The 27279-nt window shown below is 67.7% G+C and overlaps 1 protein-coding gene across 1 annotated transcript; it reads left to right on the top strand.

Moving 5' to 3' along the window:
- The first annotated feature begins 18 nt into the window (after nucleotides 1-18).
- On the top strand, nucleotides 19-27234 carry CHLRE_02g088750v5 (uncharacterized protein). Its single transcript, XM_043059381.1, has 51 exons — nucleotides 19-156; nucleotides 254-630; nucleotides 1094-1235; nucleotides 1390-1550; nucleotides 1813-2679; nucleotides 2995-3216; nucleotides 3455-3535; nucleotides 3663-3791; nucleotides 3940-4137; nucleotides 4351-4590; nucleotides 4854-5015; nucleotides 5195-5914; nucleotides 6152-6532; nucleotides 6663-8300; nucleotides 8521-8821; nucleotides 9024-9262; nucleotides 9462-9575; nucleotides 9728-10069; nucleotides 10350-10614; nucleotides 10784-11172; nucleotides 11473-11631; nucleotides 11756-11882; nucleotides 12061-12269; nucleotides 12526-12675; nucleotides 12879-13598; nucleotides 13797-13934; nucleotides 14075-14290; nucleotides 14430-14840; nucleotides 15077-15259; nucleotides 15678-15944; nucleotides 16119-16249; nucleotides 16479-16662; nucleotides 16880-17312; nucleotides 17422-17862; nucleotides 18084-18295; nucleotides 18491-18648; nucleotides 18847-19024; nucleotides 19366-19479; nucleotides 19783-20079; nucleotides 20510-20743; nucleotides 21141-21413; nucleotides 21663-21911; nucleotides 22136-22366; nucleotides 22561-22696; nucleotides 22858-22982; nucleotides 23223-23633; nucleotides 23985-24380; nucleotides 24707-25010; nucleotides 25261-25358; nucleotides 25648-25876; nucleotides 26241-27234. Exons 1-51 carry the CDS (start codon nucleotides 108-110, stop codon nucleotides 26522-26524), a joined length of 14715 nt encoding a protein of 4904 aa, XP_042927015.1. The 5' UTR covers nucleotides 19-107; the 3' UTR covers nucleotides 26525-27234.
- Nucleotides 27235-27279: the final 45 nt, after the last annotated feature.

Genomic DNA, 27279 nt, shown 5'->3' with positions numbered 1-27279 from the left:
GCCGATGATGAGGTGGTAGGCAATTACAAGCTTTATTAGCAGCTGCAAAATATGAGACCGTGAGCGGAAAAGTTGGCCCGGAGTGGCCCAGCCTGTAGAGCTTGGGCATGGCTCAACTGAGTGACCATTTGCGGAGGCTGACGGAGGCGACAGCCTGTAAGTTGGCATGCCGCCGGGCTCGCGCCAAAACACACCATCTTGACCGGGCGGGCTCTCTGACAGATACCCGCTTGATAAAATAACTGAAATGCAGCTGTGGAAGACAAGCTCAAGGTCGTGCTGGAGCTGAAGGAGGGGATTGAAATCGTGCTGACCCCGAGCGAGTACTCGGCGTTCGTGTCGACCTTCTTCAAGCCGTTCTGCGATATCCTGCGAACAGTCCCCCCTCAGTTTGCAGACACCCCCGAACACAAACTGCGCAGTACGGTGGTGGATATCCTCACGCGGCTGCCACAGAACGAGGTGCTGCGCAACCACATCGTGGAGCTCTACGATGTGTGCCTCAACGTCACGCAGAACGACAACCAGGACAATGCGCTGCCGGCCATCAAACTGCTTCTGGACCTGCAGAAGTCTTACAGGTCCTTCCTGGAGACGCAGGCCTCGCAGCTGGCTCAGTTCCTTATCAAGGTGCGGGGTGGCGGTAATCCGGGAGAGTGGCCCAGGGTTTGCAAGCCGTGGCGTGTGGCAGCCGTGGCACACGCAGAAGCTGCACACGCCCCAAAACACAGACCTGGCATGCACGGCTGCTGCGGAATAAGGATGCAGGGGCTATTCTGGCGTGCAATTTCCTGGGCAGCGGAGTGGCCGCAAGGGCGGGGCCATGGCCTTCGGTCCACCTTGACCGGCCCAGCTAAACATCTGGCTTTGACTGGGTCCAGCCGGGGTTGACCTACCAGCAATGCGCTGATCTGTTGGCTGCGGCACCCACAGCAGTAAAGCGCTGCAGCCCCAGCCGTCAGCACTGGCCTAACCTGGGATAGGACGCTGTGGTGGCTGATGTGACGTGCGTTGGGTACGCCCGTGAGTGTGGTCTTAATTACAAGTACGCGCGTGTGTGGTCGTGTTACTCGTGTGCGTATCGCTCCCACAGTGCTTTTCCGAGTACCCCAGCACGGTCACGGAGCTGCTGGACCCGGGGCCGGCAGGCGGAGAGCCGCCGTTCGCGAAGGTGCCCTCGCAGGCCATCCAAAGCGTCAAATCCTTCAAAGTGATGGCGGAGCAGCCGTTTGTAGGTACGTGTGCCAGCCCCTGGTTGCCGTGGCCAGTTGCTGCCTCATCTACCGCCCTCCTTCCCGCTCCTGCTCGCCGCACCATGCCGCTTCACACCTCTGAACGATTGTCCTCAGTACTGGGCAACAACACGGCTGTCGCCTGCCCTATGCGCAGTGATGTTCCTGATGAATGCCTACGAGCGGCTGCGGCCAGTGGTGCTGCCGCAGCTGGTGCCGCTGATCATTCGGGCGGCGTGCCTGCAGGGGCCGGGCCTGAATGACCCGCACATGCGCGGCTCCCTGGCACAGCAGTACGCGGACTTCCGGCTGGTGCAGGTGCGAGCGGCCGACCGAGCTGTCAGAAGAGGCGAGGGCCTCGGAAGCACGGCGGGCTGGGGACAATGCGGCCTGTTCCAAGCTATCGTATGTCGAGGCTGTGGGCGTGCGCGCCTGGGCCGGCAGGAGCGGCAGGAGCGGACATTGGGCAAGCCGGGGCTATGTTGGGACCACGGAGCTGAGGCGGTATCCCCGCGATACGTTGAGGGCCTGGAGGCTCACCTATCCTCTCCTCCTGCCCCGTCTATCCTTCGCCCCGCAGGTCCGCTGCATGCAGTACCTGCTGTACCTTCTGCGCAACGCCGGCGCCGCGGCGCAGGCCGCCCTGGCGCAGCAGCAGGCCGGCCACGACGGGCGGCCCGCCTCCGCCGCCGCGTCGCTGGCCTTCCCCATCGAGCCGCACGTGCCCGCCATAGCCGAGGCGCTGGTGCACCTGCTGTGCCAGGCGCCCGACGTGGTGGTGACGCGCAAGGAGCTGATGATCGTGACGCGGCACCTGCTGCAGACGGCGGTGCGCAACTACCTGCCCGCCCGCCTGGACGAGCTGATGGACGAGCGCGTGCTGTGCGGCAGCGGCCGTGCCTGCAACGAGATGCTGCGGCACGCCGCCTGCGGCCTGCTGGCGGAGATTGTGCACAACTGCCGCCGCCAGCTGAAGCCGCAGCAGCTGGCGCGCGCCACCTACCTCTTCGCCAGCATCACCTGCTCCGCCAGCCTGCCCACCGCCACTCGCGCCACCTGCCTGCGCGCCATGTGCGTGCTGGTGGACCCCATCCTGCAGCAGGCCAAGGCGCCCGCCACCGGCACCGACCCGGGGCTGCGCGCGCAGGGCCGCCGGCTGCTGGGCCGCATCCTGGAGTCGCTGGTGGCGGCGTTGAAGCACCTGAAGAGCCAGGGCACGCGGCTCATCGCAGAGGCGCGCGCGGAGCGGGAGCAGCTGGAGAAGCAGCGCGCCGGCATGTGCGCACCCACCGGGGCGGCGGCGGCGCTGGGGCCGGACGACATGCTGAGCGCGGTGACGATCCCCGGGGAGCGCGAGCGCGAGGTGGTGGAGAGCCGCGCGCTGCTGCAGGGGCTGCTGCCGCACATGAAGCACCTAAGCTACGCCATCTCCAAGTACCACCAGCAGGTGCGCGGGCTGCGGGCGGGTTGCGGGCGGCAACAGGCGTTTAGCGGGCGGCAGCAGGTGTTGTTGGAGGGTGGCGGGTGGCGGTCATGGAGTGGGAGACAGAGGCGGGTGGAGCGAGCCGTGCGAATGATGTGCATGGGTTGGGGGCCACGGTTGGGGGCACACGCCGGGGCATCCGGTTGGGCTCGGACCATTGTGGGGGCAACGGTTGCGCCCGGGGTCGTCAACCAGGGGGACGCAAGCAAGCGAGCGAGGCACGGCACAGCACAGCACAGCCCGCGCGGGACTGACCGTCAACCGGCTCGGCTGTCACAGGTGCCGCCGTCGGCGCCGCCGGTGCCGGGCCAGCCGCCGCCGCCGCCTGCGCTGCCCATCGGGCCGGGCGGCCTGAGCGAGGACGAGATTCGGCTCATGTCACGGCTGTGGAGCTACGGCCTGCGCTGCCTCAAGCTGGCGGGCTACACGGGCGGCAGCACGCCGCTGACGGGCGCGCGGGAGAGCTACGAGATGTTTGCGGACGTGTTCCTGCAACTGGAGGTGAGCGCAGGGTGGGGAGGTGGCTTTGGGCGTGTGGCGCGTGCGTGGATGCGTGCACGTGACGGCGTGAACAAATGTAGATCGGGGACGGGCAGGGGGGCGCACATGTCGGCAGGTGCTCGTGCGCACGGGCTATGCGCGAGCTAGGGGCAGCCCCAGCGCCGTGGGAAGGAGGCGACTTCGTGTACCATATTTGAATGTCCCGTTGCCGGCATTATCTTTTCATCTTTGCACGCAGCCGCGCGACTTCGTGGAGGTGGTGTCGGCGCGGCTGCCGGACCTGTTCGACTCATTGCTGGACGACAAGGACGCCATGCAGGTGCGTGTTGGGGCTCAAACTCCTTACTTCTGATCGCTGTAGGGCTCTTTTCGACGGTTGACTCGCGAGTTCAAAAAGGGTTTGCTAAGCGCCGCCACCCCTACCTGACCTCTGTTCCGCGGCGCAGGTGGTGATGCACATGCTCAACAGCGCCACCAGCATCGCACCCGCGCCGTCCGCGCCCGGGCTGCCGGCGCCCGCGGCGGGGCCCAACCCCGTGGGCAAGGTGGTGCTAGCGGTGATGCTGGAGTTCATGGTGGGTGGGAGGAGGGCGTGCAGGGGTCGCCACCTGCTCGGAAGGCTCCGGGGTCTGCTACCTGTTGCTGGCGCTGGTTTCGGCCCCTGGCTCGTGGGTTTAAAAATGTTGCTCCCGTACTTCGTCTGCCTCCTTTGCTCTCGCCCAGGTGAACAAGCAGATGCCGCTGCTGGCGGACGTGAACAGCGAGGCGGGTGCGCTGGCGCTCAAGCTGTTCAAGATGCTGTTCGCCTTCTTCTCCAACTACCCCGACACCGAGGCGGTGCTGCTGCCGCACCTGGTCAAGATGACCGACAAGGCGCTGCGGGCGGCGGTGGCAGAGCGGGACGCGCTGGGATACCTGCAGGTGCGGGGGGGGGGGGTAGCCGTCCACGCACGGAACGGGGGCGGGCGGAATGTTGGAGACTGCTGTGGAACTTAGCCGGTGGGACTCAGGGGTCCCCTTGCCTGCTTGCCACCACACCGCGCCACTGCAAAGGACGAGTCTGCGCCTGCCTGCACCCGCATGTCGCGGCCTCAACGCCCTCTCCAACCGCAACTGCAACCCCTCGCCCCGCAGCTTCTGCGCTCCTTCTTCAAGGCGGTGGCCTCCAGCAGCACCAAGTGGAAGATGGTGTACAACACGCTGCAGCCATACGTGGAGCCCTGCCTCAGCATGGTGCTGTCCATGCTGGGCGGCCCCCACCCCGCCGAGCTGCGCGGCGTGCTGCTGGAGATCTGCCTCACGCTGCCGGCGCAGCTCACGGGCGTGCTGCCGCTGCTGCCGCGCCTCATGCGCCCGCTCACGCTGGCCATCAAGGTAGGGGCGGGGGAAGGGGGGGGGCTTGAGGCCACGGCCAGCGCCGTAGGGTTAGGGAGGAAGCAGCTGGAAGTGCAGATGACGGGCGCCTGGTACTGCGTGTGCTGTTTACTCAGCACGGCTTGAGGCCCGCATGGCGCATTCACCGCACCGCTCCATACACGTACACACACGGACGCACGCACACAAACTCAGCGCCGCACCGCATCGCATCCTCAGCCCTGCGCGTCTCCTTCTTTGCGCCCTCTAACACAAACTCGCAGAACGGCCCCGACGAGCTGGCCCTGGCCGCGGTGAAGACGCTGGAGGTGTGGGTGGACAACCTGAACCCCGAGTTCCTGGAGCCGGCCATGGCCGAGGTCATCTCCGACCTAATGCACGGCCTGTGGGCGCTGCTCAAATACAACAACCCGCTCGCCACAAAGGTGGGGCGCTGCAGTAATGATCATGAGAAGGGGCGCCGGGACAATTCGTTGCATGCGCGGTTTGATGCATGTGCGTGGCTGCCACGCGCGGGATTTGCAGCGCGCCACGCTGCTGACAACCACACCCGTGCACATGCGGACATGCTGACCTGCATACGTCTCACCGCACCGCACCGCAGGCGCTGGCGCTGCTGGGCAAGATGGGCGGCCTGAACCGGCGCTGGCTCAAGGACCCGCAGCCGCTCGAGTACCGCGACAACCCCGAGCACGGCCTGCGCCTCATCCTCACCTTTGAGCCGCAGACCTCCTTCCTGGTGCCCGTGGACCGCTGCGTGGCGCTGGCGCGCGCCGGCATCTTCGCCGGCGCCTCCTCGGACGCAGGAGGCGGCGCCGGCGGGCCGGCAGCGGCCGCCGCCACCGCGGCCATCGCCGCCGGCGACGGGCACTACCGGCGCCAGGCGCTGCGCTTCCTGCACGTGTGCCTGGCCAGCATGCTCAACCTGCGCGTGCGCGAGGTGGAGGAGGACGCGGCGGCGGTGGAGGCGGCGCGCGGCGCGGGGCTGACCGGCCGCGGCTCGCTGCTGCGCGGCAGCTCCGTGATGCCGCCCGGCTCGTCGCTCACGCTGCAGTCCAGCGGCCCCTCGGGCACGCTGCCGGGCGCCGCGTCGCTGGGGGCCGGGCTGGCGCTGCCCTCCGCCGGCGGCGCCGGCGCGGGTGCGGGTGCGGATGCGGGTGCCGCGGGTGCGGGTGCGGGTGCGGGTGGCGCGGACGGCGAGGACTTGGGGGCGGCGGGGTCGGGGCCGTCCGACCCGGCGCTGGTGGAGGCGGGCATGGATGTGCTGCTCAAGGTGGTGACGGGGGAGCTACCGCCGCCCACTGTGGCGGTGGCCATGCCCAAGGTGAGGGCGTGGGGCGTGGGGCTGCCTGCTGCAAGGGGCATGGGAGGCGGCAAGCACCCCGGGGGTGGCGGGACTTGCGCCTGGGTCGTGCCGCGTGTCCGGCGAAGCGCCAACTTCGTGTATACAGGCAGAGAGCGTGTGCGGCATGCGTGGGTGCCCAGGGCCGCGTGTGTAAGATGTTGACACACCCCGTGCTCCCTGTGTTTCTCACCTGCCGGTGCGCCTTCCTCCCCACAGCGGCAGCTGGACTCCGGCGTGAAGACCAAGACGCAGGTGGTGGCGGAGCGGCAGGTGCTGGCGCAGCTGCTGGCCGCGGTCATGGGCGCCGCGGCCGACGAGACGCTCGCCGGCGTCGCCCGGCCCTTCGCGCTCAACGTGTCCCGCCACTTCGCCATGCTCTTCGTGGCCGGCACGCTGCCGCCGCCGCCGGCGCCCGTCATGGCGCGCACCGCGCCCGACGCCGCGGCGCAGCAGGCGGCGGCGGCTGCGGCGGCCGCGGCGGCGGGCGCGCCGCCGCCGCCGCAGCTGCCGGGTGTGGCGGCGGTGCTGCCTCAGGGTCTGCGCGAGCTGGACTGCCACCTGTACCTGGATGCGCTGGTGGAGGTGTTGTGCGACAAGGTGGGTGGCAGGCGTCCGCGGTCGAGTGCAGGGAGCTGTCGGTGCATTGCTGTGTGTGCATGGCGGCACGCGACCTGTCCCATTCTTCGTTCACGTGCCGCGTGTGCGTTGCCGCCTGCACCGAACGCAGGCCGCCCTCAAGTCAAAGGCGGCGCTGGAGTGCCTCAGTGCCTTCGTGGACTGCGCGTTGCTGCTGCACACCGCCCGCCTGGCGAGGCCCGCGGCCCCGGCGGCAGCCGGCGCAGACGGAGCTGCGGGGGCCAGCCCGGCCGCAGCCTTGGGACCCAACACCGCAGCCGGCGCTGACGCCCAGCCCGCCGCGCCGGATGGCGCGCCACCGCCCGGGGAGGTCGCCGCGGCCGCGCCGGCGACAGACGCCGCCGCCCCTGCCGCGGGAACGCCTCCCCCCGCCGCCGCGACGCCTACGCCCGAGCCCGGCCTTGGCGCCAACAACGGCGGCGGCGGCGCCGGCAACGGCGGCGCCGAGGGCAGCGGCCCCGCCGCCGCGCACGGCCTGCCCGCCATCATGGACGAGTTGATGGGGCGCGTGCTGGCCTGCTGCCAAGAGGACACCTGGCAGGGGCGGCTGGCGGGCGCCCGCTCGCTGCGGCTGCTGACACCGCGCCTGCCGGCCGGCTACCTGACGGGCTGGTCGGTGGCGTGCCTGCGCGGCCTGGTCAACGTGATCCGTTGGCTGCCCGAGTACTGCCGCGTGGAGCGGGAGGAGGTGGAGGCGACGCTGGGTGAGGTGCTGCACAAGGTGCTCCACGGCACCGAGAAGCCGCCGGCGCCGCCGAAGGAGGAGGGCAAGGAGGAGAAGGAGAAGGAGGAGGCCGCGAAGGCGGCGGCGGCGGCGGCGGCGGCGGCGGCGGCGGCGGCGGCGCGTCGGTCCAGCGGCGGCGCCGCGGCGGGCAAGGAGAAGGACAAGGAAGGGGACAAGGACAAGCAGGGGGAGAAGGCAGGCGAGGAGGCGAAGGATGAGGGAGGCGAAGCGGCGAAGGAGGGCGCTGAAGCGGCGAAGGACAAAGAGGAGAAGGAGAAGCCCGCGGACGCGAAGCCTACGGAGGAGGGCGCGGCCGCAGCTGCCGCCGCCGCTGCGGATGCCGCCGCTCCTGCCGCCTCTGCCTCGTCTGAAGCGGCCGCAGACGCAACCACCGCTGCCAGTGTGGCGGCGGCGGCGGCCTCCGGCGGCGGCAGCAACACGGACGCGCCGTCCGCAGCTGCGGTCGACGGCGCTGCGCCAGGCAGTGGCAGTCGCAGTGGCAGCGGGGAGGGCGGCTCCACCACGCCGGCGGACAAGGCCGCTGAGGGCGCCAAGCCCGCGGCGGAGGGCGCAGCGGCGGCCGACGGCGCCGCCGCCCCGGCCGCTGCTGACGGCGCTGGCAAGGACGGCGACGTTGCCATGAAGGACGCTGCTGCCGACGCCGGCGAGGCAAAGGACGACAAGGACGCCGCCAAGCCGGCGGACGGGGCGGCCGCCAAGGAGGCCGACGGCGCCGCGAAGGCGCCGGCGGCCGCCGCCGCCGCTGCCGCTCCTGCCCCGCCGTCGGAGCCCGTCATCTGCCCCGCAGCCACCATGGACGCGATGGCGGACGTGCTGGTGAACGCGATGGTGGGCGCGGGGCTGCCGCGCTGGGTGCGCACCGCGGCGGAGGCGGCGCTGGGTGTGCTGGCGGCGGCGGTGGGCCGCACGGTGTGCTCCTACCTGCAGCCCGTCCTGGCGGCCATGAACCCACCGCTGGTGTCGCGCCGGCTCATGCCAATCCGGGTGAGTGGGAGGTTTTGGCTGCATGGGCAAGGCTGGGCCGTCAGTCATACCGGGGTAAGGCGAGCATGGGCACAGCGCGCAGGGCGTGGGGCCGCTGTGTTGCGTGCACAGCTTTTCAAGCGGCTGCTGCCGCCTGTGCGAGTTGTGCGGCTGACCGGCCGGCGTTGGACGCGGCCGTGACTTGCGACTCTTCGCGCCTTGGCTGTGCCTGCGCCTGCAGAATGTGGAGGTGACCATCAGCCAGGTGCAGGCGCTGACGGTGGTGGCGCGTCAGCAGCCGCCCGCGCTGCCGCTCAGCGAGCAGCTGCAGGCGCTGGCGCACGAGGCGCTCATGCTCGCAGACAAGGACGAGTCGGCGCTGGCGCAGCGGCTGTCGCAGAAGGACGAGCCGTCGGGCGCGGGGCCGGGCGGCGTGGGCGGCGGCGCGTACGCGGGCGGCCGCGGCGGGCCGGGCCCGCGCAACGTGACGCTGGACGCGCTGCAGCGGCTGCGTGTGGCGTGCATGCAGCTGCTGTGTGCATGTGAGTGGCGGCGCGGGCGGTGGGCGGTGGGCAGGGGCCCTAGGGATGTTGATAGTAGTGTGGGTGCTAGGGTGTTGGGGTGCTGTTGGCGTGGGGCGGGTCGATTGCACGCCGACTGACTGCTCCATAACTCCCCAGCTCCGCTGGTGCTCCACCTCCTAAGCTATGCATAACGTCTCCGCCCATTCGCCAAATGCAACAGTGTGGGGCTGGGAGGAGTTCCGCGACCGGCCGGACTTGCGCCAGCTGCGCGAGAGCATCACCGGCATGTTCTTCAAGAACCTGACCGCGCCCGCCGAGGACATCCACGCCGTGGCGCGCACGGGGCTGCAGCTGATCGTGAGCTACCAGAAGCTGCCCAAGGAGCTGCTGCAGAACAGCCTGCGGCCGCTGCTGCAGAACCTGGCCACCTACCACAAGCTGCACCCGGCCATGCTGCAGGTGGGAGCGGTGCGGCAGCGGTGGTGCGGGATCAGGGCCGGGCAAGGGCAGGCGATGCCCACTCAACCACCGCCTGTGCTTCTTTATTCTAGTGTGTTTCGTAGGTGATGCTGTGTGCCCCAACACGCCAGCCTCCTCTCGCCTGAGACAATCAACGTCTTCGCCTGACCTAGTATGCACGGAACCCTTAACCCTTCAGGGCCTGGCCCGGTTGCTGGAGCTGCTGAGCGACTGGTTCAACCTGACGCTGGGCGACAAATTGCTTGAGCACCTCAAAAACTGGCTCAACCCGGAGAAGCAGCTTACGGGGCAGGTGCGCGGCATTTAGCATCTGGCGGCGACGAGGCAGCAGGGTTTGCGGTGCGGGCCCGGCTCGTTATAGCACAAGACAGAGAAGGGGTTCTGCGGAAAGCGCGTGTTTGTGGGCAGCTGATTGGATGGGGCATCGTGTTGTGCGCCGCGCAGGTGTTGTGGAAGCCTGGCGAGGAGGCGCTGGTGGCGAGCTTGGTGCTGGACCTGTTCCACCTGCTGCCCCGCTCCGCCGTCAAGTTCCTGGAGACGCACAACGCGTCCACCGCCGCCGCGGCAGCGGCGGCGGCGGCTGCGCAGCAGGCCGCCGCGGCGAGTGGCGCCGACAGCAAGCCCACCACGGGCCCAGACGGCAAGCCGCTTGCGCCCGGAGCCCCAGGGGCGGATGGTAAGCCGGCGGAGAGCAAGCCGCCGGTGCCGGAGCCCGGCCCCACCAAGCCGGGCCTGGTCATCCTGACCATCGAGCTGGAGGAGAAGCTTTCGGCGCTCAACATGCCGGTGCGTGGGCTGTTGCTCGGGTGGCATGGGCACCTTCTGTGCCGGCCGCCGGCATGCCCATCACCACCCGTTGACGTGCCTTACGGAGTTGTGGCCCAGCCCCGCGCTCCTACTCCTGCCAAGAATGGCGCATGCATCAAGTAAAACCGCCTAGCATACCGCCCACCATGCCCCGGCTGCAATCCTGCCCCCTTCCAACCTACTACTACTGTTCCTGGCTACGCCTTCACTTTTTAAGTACGGTTTTCAGGAATGCAACCCCCCCTTCCAACCTCCGCAGGTGCCGGTGCCGCACGTGATGACCTCGCCCTACCGCGCGCCGCTGACGCGCTTCCTGGTCAAGTACCCCGCCGAGGCCGCCGCCTACTTCCTGGAGCCCCCCCGCCTGGACAAGCCCAGCTACTTCTCGCGCCTGCTGGACATCGTGCGCTCGCCCGCCGGCCGCCCGCTGCTGGACGCCGTGGCCAGCTCCACCGACAAGCTAGAGGCGCTGCTGCTGCGCTACGACCCGCCGCACCCGTCCGCCGTGCTGCCCGAGGGCACCGGTGAGTGTGCAAACATGAAAAGCTCCGTCTCCGCTCCAAGAGCTCTATTGGCTATCATGCACAGCGTTGCATCTGGTGCACGACCTGGAAAACCGCTGAACTCTGTGAAAGTGCTGACTCTTTCTGCCTGCCCTCCAACCCGCCTGTCGTGCCGCTGTACCGTCTGCAGCCCCGCCGCCGGCGCCGGCGCAGCCGCAGGTGGCCTTCCACGCGGTGCACCTGGTGTGCGTCATCGCCAAGCTGCAGCCGGCCTGGCTGCCCGCACAGCCGCGCATCATGGCCGCCATAATGCAACGCTGGCACTCGCCACACCGCGCCGCGCGCATGGCGGAGGAGGACGTGGCCCTGGGGCACCTGCCCGCGGCGGCCGGCGCCGCGGCGGCGGCTGGCGCTGCCGCCGCCGGGGCGCCGACGTCGGCGGTCACGTGGGGCGCGGTGACGGCGACGCCGCGGGAGCAGCAGCTGGAGAGCAAGCGGCTGGCCAAATGCGTGCTGGCGTACGTGCGGGAGCACCGCAGCGAGGTGATGCCGTTGTTCGACATCATGTCTGTGTACCTGGTGAGTTGAAAAAGAGCGAATGTGGTGGAGTGAAAAGGGGCAGGGCGCATTCCGAAGGGCCGTTGGCGGTGCTGTGGTTGCGGACGGAAGAGGGGCCAGCCCTGTCAGCGCCAAGCAAGGCGCCGCTAACACCTGTTGCAGTGCTGGCGCCCTCTCCCGTGCCTGCGCCTGGCTGTACCCGTTGCTCCATCCCAACCGCTTCACCTTGCGCCACCCGTCATCCCTGCATTCCCGTCGTCGCCGACACTGACTATGCCTGGAACCCCCCACGCACGTGCACCCAATCCCCCCGCCCCGCAGCACCGCTCCTCCGTGGACTACTCCTTCATCGAGCACTTCTGCCGCACCGTGGTGGCGGCGCAGTACAGCACCGCGGAGAAGCGCGCCGTGCTGGCGGCCTTCGTGGAGGTGTTCCGCGAGGGCAAGCTGCCGGAGGAGCAGCTGGAGCGCATCCTGCAGGTGAGCGGCCGCCGTCGACCGGCGGGAGCGGGTTGAAGTTGTAGGGGAAAACGGCGCTCGCGCATGCGTCTCGTTGGGTGCGGCAGCGATGTACACGTGCGCTCGTGCGCCCCCCGCCCCGCAGCTGCTGGTGAACCCCATGCTGGTGGAGAGCTTGGAGAAGGGCCACCCCGAGGTCATCGGCGAGGAGCTGGCGGACGCTGTGGTGCGCGACCTGTTCGACCCGCTGGAGGCCAGGAGCAAGGGGCACAGTGAGTCGCACGCCGGGCGCCGCTGTGGTCGAGGGGTGGTGGTGCAGCGGCCTTGTGCATACGTGTTGAGAACGCGACGCGCATACAGGGGTGCTTCAGGTTCCAGCAGCGATCCTCATGTGCCTGCTCGTAACCCTGCCCCTACCCTTGCCTCCCTCTTGCCCATCTTGCGCTGTAGGCGAATCTCTGCGCATCGAGATGCTGCACCTGTGCACGCAGCTGTTCAAGTACTCGCCCAGTCTGATGACCGAGAAGCACAAAAAGGACCTGATAAAGTTTGGCTGGAACTACCTGAAGAAGGAGGACAGCGTCACCAAAAGCTACGCCTTCGTCAACGTCGCCTACTTCCTCAAGAACTTCGCCGCGCCCGAGAAGATCATGCTGCAGGTGCGTGCAGCGGCGCTGCCTACTGCCAAGCGCCGACTCGACTGCGCGCCTTGGCTGCTACCTCCAGCGCATACGGCCTAAAAAAAAGACCACGCATACCGTTGTGTCCTGCCACTGCATACCCCTGTGCCGCGTGTGAGCACGTGTGCTGCAGCCCGCTTCACCCAACCGTACAGGAATCCCCGCCCCAGTCTACCGTCTACCACTTTCATAACTAGCCATGAACGTAACCCCCTCCCGCCCGGCCCCCGCGCAGGTGTTTGTGGCGCTGCTGCGCGCCTGCCAGATGGACACCAAGAAGCCGCTCATCCGCGAGGCGGTGGACGTGCTGGTGCCCACGCTGGAGCAGAAGCTGCCGCGCAACGCCGACCAGCGCGTCAGCCTGTGGGTGCGCTACACCAAGAAGGTAGGAACAGCGGACGGCCGCCGACGCCTGGTGACGGCAGCTCTGCGCATGCACAGCAGTGTGCAGTGCGTATGTGTTGTGTATGCTTGCGCACGCCGGCATACTAGGAGCCGCCACGCGCGCTCTGGACACCTTACAGAATACTTGTGCACCTAAGGCAACTCATTGATTTCAACATTTAATGGCTCGTGTGGGCCGCTCAGGTGTTGTCGGAGGAGGCTCAGTCCATGGCCAGCGTGGTGCACATCTGGCAGCTGGTGCTGCGCCACGCCGAGCTCTTCTACCCCTCGCGCGGCCAGTTCGTGAGCCAGATGGTGCACACGCTCAACAAGCTGGGCCTGCCCACCTCCTCCCCCGAGTACCGCCGCCTCGCTCTGGACCTGGCGAAGCTGGTGGTGGCATGGGAGCGCAAGCGACAGGAGAAGACGGCGGCGGCGGCCGCCGCCGCCGCCAGCCCGCCCCCGGCTGGCGCCGGCGGCGTGGGGCAGAAGCGGGCGCGGGAGGACGGCGGCGTCTCGGGTGGAGGCGCGGCGCCAGACGGCGCCGCCGCCGCGGCCGCGGCGCCGGATGGGCAGCAGCCGCCAGCAAAGAGCCCGCGCACAGAGGCCGCCTCGCCGGATGTTGCCATGGCGGATGGCGCGGGCGGCGCCTCGGGTGCGCTGGGGAGCGCGCCGTCGCTCGCAGCGTCGCCGGGCGCGCCAGCGCCCGGCGGTACCGCCGCGCGCGCCTCCTCTCCGGACGCCGGCGGCGCAGCCGCCCTGGATGACGACTTCCGGCCGTCCTCCATGATGGAGGAGCAGCTGCTGAACTTCCTGGCGCGCTTCGTGCTCATCACGCCCGACAACGCCAAGGAGGACGAGTCCAGCCTGCAGCAGGGCTACGGGCTGCAGGTGCTGCTGCAGGCGCTCAAGCTGTGGCCCAACGTGAGTGCTAGCGCGTGCGTGTTTGTGTGCGTGCCGAGCTCGGCGGGGGTAGGGGTCTGAAACTGGAAGTTGTACGACTGCGGATGCGTGTCCTGTGCTTCTGAGCCCGCTCTGCGCCTGCACCCGTATCCGGCATGCCTTGCCGCTGGCTGCTCCCCGCACTCAACTCCGCGTTTTGACTTACGACCTGGCCCGCAGACGATGGTTAAGATGTCCTTCTTGGAGCGGGTGCAGCTGGCGCCGCCGGATCCAGCCAAGGTGGCGGCGGCAGTGGCCAAGGGCGCCAACGCCGCGGTGGTGTCCGCTGAGCCGCCCAGCCTGGGCGTGGCGCTTCAGGTGGGTGGTGCCGGCTACCTCGATGCCGACCCAGCTCACTCTTAATGCTTGTGGATACCGGTATCATACATCGTGTTATGTTATTGCAGCCGTCCCTGACATGTCCAAACTGTTCTTGTTCCGGGGCACAACACCCGCAGGTGTGCCGTGCGCTGGTGGAGGCGCAGCTGCTGCCGGTGCTGGCTGTGAACGCGGGCGCGCTGGGGTTGCTGGTGGACCCCTGCCTGGCCTCACGCCACAAGAAGAACGCCGCGGAGCTGGGCGAGATACTGCGGCTGCTGGCAGCCAAGATCGCGGCCGCGCCGCCTGCGCCGCCGCCGCCGCCGCCTCCCCCGCCGCCGCCGCCCACCATCGACGTGAGTCGGCGCTTGGCGGGAATCCTTGCTGGTGCTCACAACTGTGCTCCTCGTCCTGTTCCCGGCAAGAAGTTCACAACTCGATGCTTGCTCCGGCAAATAATGACCGCCACTCCCTTGAACATCTACTGCCTCGCAGCCCGCAACTGGCCAGCCGGTGCCCGCGCCCGCGCCGCCGCCGCCGCCCGCGCAGCCGCCCACGCCCGCCGTCGTGCTGTCCAGCGTGCAGCGGCGCGCCGAGGAGGCCATTGCCAAGTTCCTCACCGCCGCCGCCGCCGCACCCGACCCGCCGCCGCCGGCGCAGGGCCAGCCGCCGGCGCCGCCGCCGCCCGGCACGGGCATCGGCGGCGACGCACGGTTGCTGATTGGGCTGTGCGGCAGCCTGGCGCTGTTGGAGTCGCTGGAGGGCGTGGCGTCCGCCAACTTCATCTTCCAGTGTGTGCCGCCGCTGTGCAAGGTGCTGCAGAAGGCGGCGCGCGAGGTCGCCAACATGGCGCCGCCGGGCAACGCCGCCAGCAGGCGTGGCGGATCCGCGGCGTCCGCGTCAGCGGTAAGAAGCGGGCGTAGTAGGCGGTGGCTCACGCTTGCAGGCACTTAGGTCTGCTTCAACGAACCACTTGATACCAACGCTTGGGCCTACGAGGCCGTGCCCCATTACAATCAGACTCACATGCAAATCCCCTCCACCTTCGACCCTATCTCCACGCCTCCTCCTGCCCCGCTGCAACGACCTGTCAACATCATCTCGTCTTAATTTAACATGCATGGAACCCCCGCGCCACGCAGGGCTCGGAGGAGCCCGAGTACGGCAGCCTGTACTGGGTGATCGCCGCCTGCATCCGCCTGTTGGCGCCGCGCGTGCTGCACCACAGCGAACAGCGCAAGGCCGTGCTCAGCAGCATGATCGGCCTCATGGCGGGGCAGAACACCAAGCACATGGACCCCAGCCTGTTCCTGGAGATGCTCAAGGTAAGGCGGTTACATTCATGGTTGGTTAAGGAAGTGGTAGACGCACGTGGTAGACGGTAGACAAAGGTAAGGGGGGCGGGTTTTTTTCACCATTCCCAATAATGGGTTTAGGGTTTTGAGGGGTGAGGAGTTTGCAGAGACGCGAGGACGCATGGCGGATGGAGAACGGGGGTTCTACAAGCGCTCCTGCAGCGAGGCGTGGAGGCATGGAGGGCGCACACGCGAGTGTCCCCGGCGTGCCAATTCGCTGTCTTGCATCTCTCGCTGCCCGGCGCGCCCGCGCAACACGCCTACAGCACCCGCTGTGCCTGGCACTTTGGGTTCCCTCCTTGCTCTCTGCAACCCACCCCACTGACGGCATCCGCTCCTGCGCGGCTGCGCCTGCCCGCCCTTTCCTCAATCCGCATCCGCACCGCAGGTGATGGAGCGGTGGCTGGTGAACCCCTACCCCGGCCAGACCGGCATCCTGTCGCCCAAGGAGGCCATCCTGCTGGTGCAGCGGCTGGCGGCGCTGGAGAAGCTGAACCTATTCGAGCACGCCTCGCAGCCCGCGGCCTCCTCCTCGTCCTCTGCGGCAGGCGGTGCGGGCGGCGGCGCGGGCGGTGTGAGCCCGTTGCGCAAGGCCTGGGACAGCACGTTGCTGTCGCTGGTGCTGCGGCTGGCTACGCCGCCGCCGGAGGCGCAGGTGCGTACAACTACTGTGCGCTGCTTTGTTACGTTTGGGCCGACAGCTTATCTCCTGCTGGCTCTCTGGCTGTGTCCTGTGTTGGGCGCATTGGACTTTGCGTTCTATGAAGACTGCCCACAAGCTGCGTGACCGTGACGAATCTCCATTGCGACCTCCTCCTCCCGTGCGTAGGACCTGGACCGGGTCCCCGAGGGCGAGCGCGACCGCGTGATCGCCGAGACGCGCAAGGCGGACGAGTACTTCCTGCACCTGGAGCGGCGCTTCATGATGGGGCTGAGGTCGCAGGACCACAGCATGCGCAAGTGGGTGCTGCTGTTATTGCTGTTGTGGCTATTGGTGCTGCTTGGGAGTGCCTTGTGATGGTATACCCCTCTGATATATCGCCTCCAACCCCAACCCGGCCGACGCGTGCACTCTGCAAACCCTACCCAGCCCGCTTCCCTTCCTCTACTACGCAACCCCACCAACCCCATCAACCCCACCACCACCACCACCACCACCACCACCACAAATTTCCCCCAACCCGTGCAGGCGCTTCTTCGACCTGTACGACAACCATGTGGCGCCCAACCTGTTCGACCGGCTGCAGTTCGTTATCATGGTGCAGGACTGGGAGGCCATGTCGGGCGGCTTCTGGCTCAAGACGGCGCTGGACCTGCTGCTGGCGGCGCTGCGGGAGGACGACCTCATCATGCTGGCGCCCAACTCCTCGCAGGTGCGGGGGCGGGGCGGGGGCTGCTCGGCCGGTGGTGGGTGCGTGGGTGGGTGCGTGGGCGGGTGCTTGCCAGCGTGCGTCGGTGCCTGCGTGGGTGGATGGATGGTCTGCTTGGTCGTGAGGTGAAGTTTTGCGCCGATGCGAAGGAAGCAAGTGAAGCGAACGCACCTTTGATGTTATGTCCATGTGCATATTGGATCGCCGTGTATGTGTGCAGGTGCCGCCGCTGCTGCCCATCCAGCAGAACGTGTTCGTGCCCCAGCCGCCCAAAATGGATCCGCGGCTACAGCAGCAGCAGGCGCTGGCGGCGGCGGGCCAGCCCAAGGTGGAGGTCAAGGCGGAGGGGCAGCCGGGGCAGCTGCAGCCCGCCGGCGCGTCCGGCGTGCAGCCCGCTGTGAGCCCACAGCAGCAGGAGGCGGCTGCCACCGCAGCTGCCGCGGCGGCGGCTGCCCAAGCGGCCGCTGCGGCGGCAGCCGGTGGCGATCCAGCCGCAGCCGCAGCCGCGGCGGAGGCCGCCGCGACAGCTGCCGTTGCTGCTGCGGCAGCCGCCGCCGCGGCGGCGGCTGTGGCTGTGCCAGCGCCTGCTGATGGGGCCGCCAACGCTGAGGGCACCACCGCGGCTGTCGAGGCCAAGCAGGAGCCCGGCGTTGGTAAGCCTGACCGCCGCTTACCTTCCAACTACTTGCCGCCATGCCGTATTTGAACCTGAGTCCTGAACATATCGCTGCCCTGTTGCTGCCGCCTTTGTCGCGGGTGCAGTGATCAAAGAGGAGCCGACCGGCGGTGCCACCGGCCCTGCGCCGATGGCTGTGGACGGCGCCGCGGCGGCACCGGCAGCTGCAAGCACGCCCGCACCCGCGCCTCCGCCAGCTGCCGGCGACCCCATGGACACGTCGCCCGGCGGCGCCGCCGCGCCGCCTGCGGCCGCGCCGCCGCCTGGCGCCCAGGCCTCGCCTGACCCGGCGGCCACCGCCGCCGCAGGTGCAGGGTCGGAGGGGCAGCAGCCGGCCGGTGATGCGGCGCAGGCTGCCGCCAACGCGGCAGACCCCTTCGCCGCCGCGGCGGGCGGCGCGGCAGCGGCGGCCGCTGCGGGCCAGGCGGCGGGGCCGCCGGGCTCGGGCCTGGCTGCCAAGTTTGCGGGGGCGACGCCCGACGTGCTAGACGCCGTGCGCAGCCACGTGGAGTGGCTTGAGAGCATGGGTGAGCATTGGCGTTGGCGACAACCGCAATCCGCTGCCGTGCTGCTGCTGAAGCCCCGTCGTCACCTCCGCTGCCCCCACTGCTTTACCTCGCTGTAGGCCCTCTGCCCTCAGCCCCTTGCCTTGCCTCCCTGAACCCTTCCCGCTGACCCCCTGTTCCTCGCTACGCCTTCACTTCTTAAAGAGTAATGAATGTAACCCCGCTTCCCAAACTCCCCGCAGGCAAGCTGCGTGTGCGCGACCTGGTTCTGTCGCTGCGCGAGTACGCTGGCGCCGACCCGCTGGTGGCGTACCACCTGTGGGTGCTGGTGTTCCCCATCGTGTGGGCATCGCTGCTCAAGGAGCAGCAGGTGTCGCTGGCCAAGCCCATCATCACGCTGCTGGCCAAGGAGTACCACCACCGCCAGGCCAACGCGCGGCCGAACGTGCTGCAGGTGAGCAGGCGCTGGCGGGCAGGAGCGTTCAAGCGAGGAAAATGAGTATGGAGAACAGGTTTAGGTAGCGCGGCTCAGGCCTTGTACGTGCGGTCAGGAAAAAGCACATCCGTACATACATAGCTCACACTCTTAAGCTCGTGCCAATTCCTCTTCGCTCCGCAATTCCAACCGCTCCAACCGCCCCAACCGCAGGCCCTGTTGGAGGGCATCAGCCTGTGCCAGCCTCAGCCCAAGATCCCGCCCGAGCTGATCAAGTTCCTGGGCAAGACCTACAACGCCTGGCACATCGCCATCCCGCTGCTGGAGAGCCACGTCTGCATCTTCCCGGACGAGTCGCGCTGCTTCGACAGGTGGGTGACCGCTCGGGCGATCCATCCGACACACCTTGACGCAAGCATGGAGGGTGTGCGGAGCTTGTATTTGTTCGGGTGTGCCCTCCATATGGGCGACGACTCTTTGACAATTGGGACATTTCGATGGGCTCGGGCATGTAGGGTAGCCCTATTCTTACCAATAACACCACACCGCATCTTGCCTGCCCTACGCAGCCTGGCGGAGCTGTACCGGCTGGTCGCGGAGGACGACCTGACGTGCGGGCTGTGGCGCAAGCGCGCCGCCACCGACTGGAGCCGCACCGGCCTGGCGCTCATACAGACGGGGCACTGGGAGCGGTCCATGGACGTGCTGGGGGAGGCCACCCGGCTGCACCACCAGCAGGCCGCCATGGTGCGTGCGTGTGCGTGCGTGCGTGCGTGCGTGCGTGCGTGCATGAGCTGGGTGTGTAGGTGTGCGGGCGGCGGTGTGCGTGCGTGCGGGCGGGCGGGCGTGCGTGCGTGCGCGCGCGCGGGAGCCGGGTGTGTAGGTGTGAGGGCGGCGGTGTGCGCGCTCCGTGTGCAGGGCGGCGGCTGCATCAGTGCCTCCTAGCTAGAGGTGACTGTCCTCTGTCAGGCACGGTCCCCCGAGTCCCCACTTGAAGCGGACGCTGTTGTTACCCGTGTCGTTGAGTCCTCCCAACGAAGTGTCCCCGTCCGTGCCCCCTGCCGCTGCTTCTGCCCCCTGCCTTGCAGCGCACCGCCACCGAGCAGCAGCCCAACCGCGGCGAGCAGGCGCTGTGGATCGAGCAGTGGCTCAGCTGCTGCCGCCAGCTCAACCACTGGGACCTGCTGCTGGAGTACGGCAAGGTGCGGGTGGGGGCTGGGGCTGACCACGAGCATGGGGGCCCGCCGGGTGATGCCATGGACTCAGGAGGCCGCTCGGGCGCCTGCGCCTGCGCCTGGCCCCAGCCTGCTCCGCGCACGTAGCCAACACGCACGTTATTCCGCCCTGCGAGACGCCCGCCCACTGGTTAAACCTTGAGCCCATATTGCAACACATACACACACACACAGACACACACACACACACACACATATGCAGCACTTGCACGGATTCACACACACATACAAACGTGCACGCCCGTAACCCTGAACGCCACCCGCACACAGAGCACGGAGCAGCTGGAGGTGGTGGTGGACTGCCTGTGGCGCCTCAGCGACTGGACGCAGCTGCGCGAGCAGCTCAACAGCAACGCCGCCAAGGGCGGCGCCGTGGAGGAGTCGCCGGCGCTGCTCATGACGCGCGCCTACCTAGCGCTGCAGGAGGGGCACGTGCAGGAGGCCGACACGCAGACCAACCGCGCGTTGCTGGCGGCGCTGCACCGCTGGTGGGCGCTGCCGGACCTGCCCAGCCACTCCACGCACGTGGGGCTGCTGCAGACCTTCCAGCAGCTGGTGGAGCTCAAGGTGGGGGCGCGAGGGGGCGACTGTAAATACCGGCCGAAATTAAACCGAACCCAAGGCAACAGAGCGAGGGGACTGATAACACCGGCCCGAACTAGCGGAGCACAAGCAGAGGCGACAGATGAACGCGATAATACTTATGGGAGGGGGCCGAGGCGGGGAGGGCTCGTGGCGCGATTGGTGGGTGTGTTGCGGGGCGGCTGTATACTGTAGGTAACAGTTGTGCATGGCCTTGTTGTGTCGTCACACGTTAAGTGGCGTGCGTGCAGCATGCCGGTTGGCTGCAGGCTGCAGCCACCCCTCCCTTGCCTGGCTCCGAGCGCCTGCTGGACACGATAGGATTACACACCGCAACGCCGCTGCTCGCTTCCACCGTCTTTGCGCTTTGTTTTCCTTGTGCTCTCTAACACCGCGACTCCGTTGCCTGCTGCAGGAGTCTGCCCGCATCCTGGTGGACCTGGCCGCCGCCAACGGCCGGCCCGACCACTCCTTCACCGACCTCAAAGAGATCATGGAGACCTGGCGCCTGCGCACGCCCAACGACTGGGAGAGCCTGGTGCACTGGCAGGACGTGCTGGTGTGGCGCAACCAGATCTACAACATCGTCATCAACAGCTTCGGCTCCATGCGCGACATGGCGCCCGCGCTGCACCAGCTGGGCTACAAGGTAGGGCGCGAGTGCGTGCTTTCCGTGTGTGGCGGTGCGTCGGAGCCCTGCGCTGCGGCTCGCGCCACACACACACACCCGCTGTGGCCTGCCGTTTGCCAAGCTCCAGCCCAACGCCAGGCGTCGCTGTTGTCGGCATTCTTCTGCGCTGTACGGCTGCCCGCCGCTCGCTGCGTGTCGCCTCTCTCCTACAAGACACCGTGCTGATCGGGCGCATCCCGACCCTCACAAACCCCCTCCCCGACGCTTCGTTACTGGTGCCTGAACCCCACCCACACAGTCCGTCTTGCATAGGCTCCATGCACCCCACCCCCCCCACACACACACAACTTTGCTTCTCCTTAGTCTATTATGAACTTCACCCCCGCCCTCGCCCACGCCTTCCCCGCCCCTGCAGGACAAGGCCTGGTCCGTGAACCGCCTGGGCGCTGTGGCCCTCAAGCACGGGCTTCCAGACACCTGCCTGCAGATGCTCAACACCATGTACGGCTACAACGCCATGGAGGTGCAGGAGGCGTTTGTGAAGATCAAGGAGCAGGCGGAGGCGCACCTGGACCGCGGGCAGGCCGACCTGCTGGTGGGCCTCAACATCATCAACACCACGAACCTGGACTACTTCCAGCCCACTCACCAGGCGGAGCTGTTCAGGCTCAAGGCGCTCATGCAGCAGGTGAGCGTAGCGAGCGGCACAGCGAGCGGCGTTGCGAGCGGCGCGGCGCCAGCGTATGTGTTGTTGCTTGCGGGTGTCCGCGCATCGACCCCCGCATCCTCGCCGGTTCAGAATGGCACTGCGTTCGCATGGCATCCAGGGGCCCCGGCGCTGACGCGCTTCATGCCCGCGCCCCTCTCTCATCCACCTTCCCGCCTGCCCCTCCTCCCCTCCTCCCCTCCTCTCCTCCCCTCCTCCCCCTCCCGCCAGTCCCTGGGCGACGAGGAGGCTGCGTCTTCCTCCTACTCGGTGTCGCTGTCGCTTTGGCGGCTATGTAGCGACACGTGGCTCAGCTGGGGCGCCTTCAACGACAAGGCCTACGAGGGCTCCGTCAGCGCCGCCGCCATGCACGCGCAGGCGGTGGCGCAGGCGGCGCAGGCCGGCCAGGCGCCGCCGCCCGGGCCCGGGCCGCAGCCGCAGCTGCAGCACCTCGAGTACGCGGTGTACTGCTACCTGCAGGTGCGGCCGCGGGAGATGTGGGGCGTGGGGGATAGGGGATGGCGTGTGCGGGTTGATGAAGGTAGGGGGCTGGGCTGGGGGGTTGATGCGGCGTGGGCGGCTGACGAGCAGCGTGAGCAAGAGTAACTCTTGTACCTTGTGCCCGTGTTGTGCCTTCCAACACCTGACGCCGTGTACCCTTGCTACCCACTCCCACTCGCGTGTGCGGTTCGTTATACACACAGGCGGTGCGGCTGGGCAACGCGCAGGCGCGGTCGCTGTTGCCGCGTGTGCTGCACCTGCTGTCGTTCGACAACCACAACGGCTGCGTGGGCGGCCACCTGGACAAGGCGCACGGCGAGCTGCCGCCCTGGGTGTGGTTCATGTGGATCCCGCAGCTGCTGGCCTCCCTGCAGCGGCCCGAGGCGCAGCACGTCAAGCTGCTGCTGCAGCAGGTGTCGGCGGCACACCCGCAGGTGCGTGACGTGGCACGCCGGAGGTGGTTGAGTTGGTGGTGCGGAGGTTTGTGTGTAGCTGCCGGCTTGGAGCTGGTGTGGGCGCAACCCCTGCAAAATTGCAAGGATGCTCTTATGCACGGGTTACCATCATGAAAGCTGGCCTCAAACCTGGCAAATGCCGTACATGTCCATGGTTAACCTGTGTCCTGCAGGCGGTCTACTACTGGCTGCGTGTGTACCTGCTCAGCCTGCGCGAGGCGGCGCAAAAGGCGGCGCAGGAGCTGGCGCGGCTCAAGGCCGAGGCGGAGCGCAAGGCGGCGGAGGGCGGCGGCGAGGGCGACGCGCACGGTGCGTGGGGCCGCGGCAATGCCGCATAGTGGCCAGATGTCGCTGCCTGGGGCCGGCGTGTCCGCATGCAAGTGACGGTAGTGGCCTGGAACGCGTGGCTGGAAACCAAAGGTGCAACGGCCACGGGCTGTCAGTGACGTGTTGTTGTGTGGCCGCTGCAGGCGTGGCGCGGCTGGACCCGAGCCGCGCGGCGGAGATGCGCGCGTTCGAGGCCGGCAAGGAGGTGATGGACGTGCTGCGGGCCAAGTGCTCGGCGCTGACGTTGACGTTGGAGGGCATGCTGCAGGTGCGGGCGAGGGCCTGAAAGGGCAAGGTCCTGGAGCACCGCGCGCCCGGCTTGGCTGTCACGTAACACCGCAGCGCTGTGCGGGACGCGCTGTGAACGGCCCTTCGCGCATCCCCAATGTACCCCTGCACATTGCTCACGCTCACCTCTGCTTTCATCCCTGCAACCTACACACCCGCACACACACACACACACATACATTCACACTTGCGCTCCACACACACTTTTACACACTCACAGGAGATCGGCAGCAAGTTCGTGCCCAAGCCGGAGGAGCGGCTGCTGGCGGTGGTGAACGCGTTGCTGCACCGCTGCTACAAGGTGCCCTTCTCCAACCAGGCCGAGGTGCCGCAGCTGCTGCGCAAGGAGCTGGCAGGCGTGTGCAAGGCCTGCTTCTCGCCCGAGCAGGCCGCCGCGGCCTCGCGCGCGCAGCAGCAACAGCAGCAGCAGGCCAAGGGCGGCGCGGCAGCCGCCAACGCGGCGGCGAATGCGGCGGCGGCCAACGCGGCGGCGGCGGCGGCGGCTGGCAACACGGTGCAGCGCGACTTGCGCGAGGCGTTTGTGCGCGACATGACGCCCGACGGACCCAACTTCCCCAAGACGCTGGGCGAGCTGTCGGAGCAGCTCAAGCACTGGCGGGCAAAGCTGCAGGTGCGTGCGCCGCAGCGGGAGCCTCGTCGGCTTGCAGGCCGCCAGCTCCCCTCCCTGGAGCCTCTGGTTTGGCACTGTTTTAGCACTGCGGAAGCCAAGCAAGCTCTGCCATGCCAATCACCGTCATGACAGTCACCATCCTCTCAGCCCTCCATCACGTCCGTCCTTCCTTGCCCTTCTCCCCTTTCCCCTTCTTCCCGTCTCTTCCGTTCTTTGCCCGCCTTCCTCTACCTTCCTCCATTTCTTTCCGTTCCTGGCTACGCCTTCACTTCTTAAATGATCATAAATGTAATCCCCCCCTCCGCCACCTTCCTCCACCTTCCTGCACCTTCCTTTCCCTCCCCCCCGCAGGCCGACCTGGAGGAGAAGCTGCCCAGCAGCCTGCGCCTGGCGGACGAGGCGCGGCCGCTGGTGGAGCTGTCGCTGGCGGAGGTGGAGGTGCCGGGCCAGTATCTTGGCGGCAACGAGGTCGCGGCGGACGCCATCGTGCACCTGGAGGCCTTCGGCTCCAGCGTGGCGGTGGTGCGGCGACACTGCACCTCCTTCCGCCGCCTGGTGCTGCTGGGCAGTGACGGCCGGCCGCGGCACATGCTGGTGCAGACCGGGCAGAACAACGCGCAGGGCACCACGGACGAACGCATCATACAGCTGCTGCGCCTGTCCAACAGGCTGCTGGACGCGCACCCGCAGAGCCGGCAGCGCGCGCTGGCGTGGCACACGCCCGTGATCGTGCCGGTGTGGGTGCAGGTGCGTCTGCGTCTTGCAGCAGCGTGTACATAGAGCAGGGTGTAGGCCGGGCCGCGGCAGCCCGTACACGCGCGCGCTGTGGCGTGCGCTGGAAGCGGAGCAGGAGCGGGTGCCGCGGCCAGCATCGAACGCATACAAGCGCAGATGCCGCCGCACGTTTTAGACATGCTGCTGCCTGTCGCCTGTTACTTTACGCGGCCTGTATATGTGTATGGTAAAGAGCACAAGGAAAACAAAGCGCAAAGACAGTGCATGCGATGCAGCCACGCGACGGCATATCGGATGTGTGTGTTTAAAAAAACATGGATGTGTGTGTGCCCGCACAGGTGCGGCTGATGGAGGAGGCGCCCTCCTACTCCACCTACTACGAGGCCTACGAGGTCAACTGCGCGCGCTACGGCCGCGAGCCCGACATGCCCATCATCGCCTTCAAGCAGCGCTGCGCCGACGCGCGCGGGCAGGTGGCGCAGGACGCCAGCAGCGCCGCGCTGCGGCAGCAGACGTTCGCGGAGGTGTGCGCGCACATCGTTAACGAGAACGTGTTCAGCCAGTACGCGTACAAGAGCCTCCCCAGCAGCACGCACCTATGGGTGTTCAAGAAGCAGCTGTGCTCGCAGACGGCGCTCAGCGGTGGGTGCTTGGGCGCGGGTGCCCGGGTGCGGGTGTTGGGGTGCGGGTGCCGGGCAGTGAACAGCAAGCGGTACGAGGATGAGGGCATTGGGGATCAGGATGATGAGGTGTGCCCTGCGGCACTGTTGCAGGGCGCGGCAGCGTGCGTAGATGCTGCATGCGGTTGCAGAGGTGGGAGGAGTCAGGGTGCCGGGGTACAGTCCTGCTGTTGAACGCTGTGCTCTCCGCACCCCTCGCCGCCCCTGCGCAGCGCTCATGTGCCACATGCTGCTGGTCAGCGGGCGCTCGCCCACCAAGATCCTGTTCGCAAAGGACACCGGCCGCCTGTACCAGAGCGACGTGCTGCCGGTGAGTGGGGCGAGACCAGGGGGGGATCCGGGTCCGCGGTTTGGCCGCGAACTCCAGCTCCATTGCAGCCGCTGCCGTCCCCCGCCTCTCCGGCCCTGGTGCCCAGCTGGCCTGCCCACCGTGCCTTGCACCCCCGCCGCCACAATGCGCAACACATTGAACATACACACATGCGCACTCGCTCTGTGTTCCGTTAGCACGCACATGCATGTGCTCTTCAACACACACACACACACACACACATACTAATACACAAACTCATGCCCACGCACGCACATGCACGCCGCAGGTGTACAACGAGCGCGGGCTGCTGGAGAAGGTGGAGCCGGTGCCGTTCCGCCTCACGCGCAACCTGACCGCCTTCTTCACGGCGTTCGGGGTGGAGGGCGTGTTCACCACCGCAATGGCCAACGCGGCGCAGGCGCTGGCGGCCAAGAACTCCAACGCGCAGCACTTCCTGGGGCTGTTCTTCCGAGACGACATCGTGGCCTGGGCCGCGCGCCGCTCCAACAAGCAGGGTGAGCGCAATGGGCGCCGGGCTGCGGGAAGCGCGGCTGCAGGGATGGCCGGCGCCTTGGGGCGTGAAGGGTGGGCTGGGGTGGGGTCGGGTGGGGTTGTTTCACCATGCCAGGAAGGCAATGAGAGACACATGAAGACGCAGGGGTGGCGTGGGATGTGGACGTGGCGTTGGAGCCTTGTTGGAGCTCGGGCTGCATGAGGCTATATGACTTTTCTGTGTTGAGGACTGCAACCTGTCTCCCCATTCCTCGGGCACCATCCTGAACGCCTGCAACCCCCCATCTTCCCTTACACTCTCCACGCTCCCTGCCCTCCTTACCTGCCCCTCTCTTCCCCTCCTTTCCTCCCCTCCTCCCGCCGCAGCCGTGTCCATGAAGAACGAGATGCTCAAGCCGCTGGTCAGCCGCAACGCCAAGATGGTCCTGGAGCGCATCAGCCGCGTGTGCCCCGCCGTGCTGTCGGAGGAGGCGGCCGCGCAGGCCGCCGCGCAGGCCAACGGCGGCCGCATGAACCCCGGCGTGTGCCCCGGCGCGGCGCCGGTGGTGCCGCTGCCGGCACTGCTGTCGGGCGTGCTGGAGCTGATCCAGCAGGCCACCGACCCCAAGAACCTCAGCCGTATGGAGCCCACGTGGCACCCCTGGTTCTAAAGAGGGCGGAAGGGTCGTGGGTGCGGAGGTGGGGAGGTGGGGGCGTGGGTGCGGAGCTTGTTGTCGGGGTGTGTGGGTGGTGTAGGTGGGTGTGTGGGTGGCAGCGCGGGTGTAACGGCGGGCGGTGGGCAGTAATGGGTGCGCTGCCTGGGGCGCAGTGCGGTCTGTGTGTATGTCTTGGTATTCGGACTGCTGCATCGCCCCATAGAGTGACAGAGGGTGGCCTGCCCCGCCCGGGCTAGGGGCTGGGGGTGTCTGGTGTTGGAAGTACCGTGTCAAGGTTGGGAACTGTGTGCATGTGTGCGGCTGCACGGGCTTGAGGGCTCGCAATGGCGGGCCCACGGCCGACGCCACGCCAATGCCTTGTGGGGTGCCTGGAAGGCAGCAATGTCGCAACCGACGGGTGGTATAAGGACCCGTGTGCTGAGTTGGCAAAAGCTGCTGTGAGTTCTAGCAAGCCGCGCTGGTCGAGCCAGTCGTGAGTATGTCTAAGGATGGGGCTTACCGGTTCCTGAAACCGCTCTCGCTGGAGCTCATCCCCGTTATGACCGTGCCGGCTTGCGCACGACGGGGAGTTTTGTGTGCAGCCGGATGATGTTGCAGGTACGACTGACAAACAATTTCGGGAGTCAATGGGAATGAGGGTGAAGCCGTGAAGGCACGGTTGGAGACCGGGGAGGAGGCCCTGGAACCTGTAACTGAGCGTGCTTTGGTACTCCGTGCTGAGGCCCCGCAGCTCTACGGCAATTCAGATG

The sequence above is a fragment of the Chlamydomonas reinhardtii genome, chromosome 2 (genome assembly GCF_000002595.2).
Source record: "Chlamydomonas reinhardtii strain CC-503 cw92 mt+ chromosome 2, whole genome shotgun sequence".
Taxonomy (NCBI): domain Eukaryota; kingdom Viridiplantae; phylum Chlorophyta; class Chlorophyceae; order Chlamydomonadales; family Chlamydomonadaceae; genus Chlamydomonas; species Chlamydomonas reinhardtii.
Note: the sequence above shows the minus strand (reverse complement) of the source record. Positions and strands in the feature narration are given on the sequence as shown.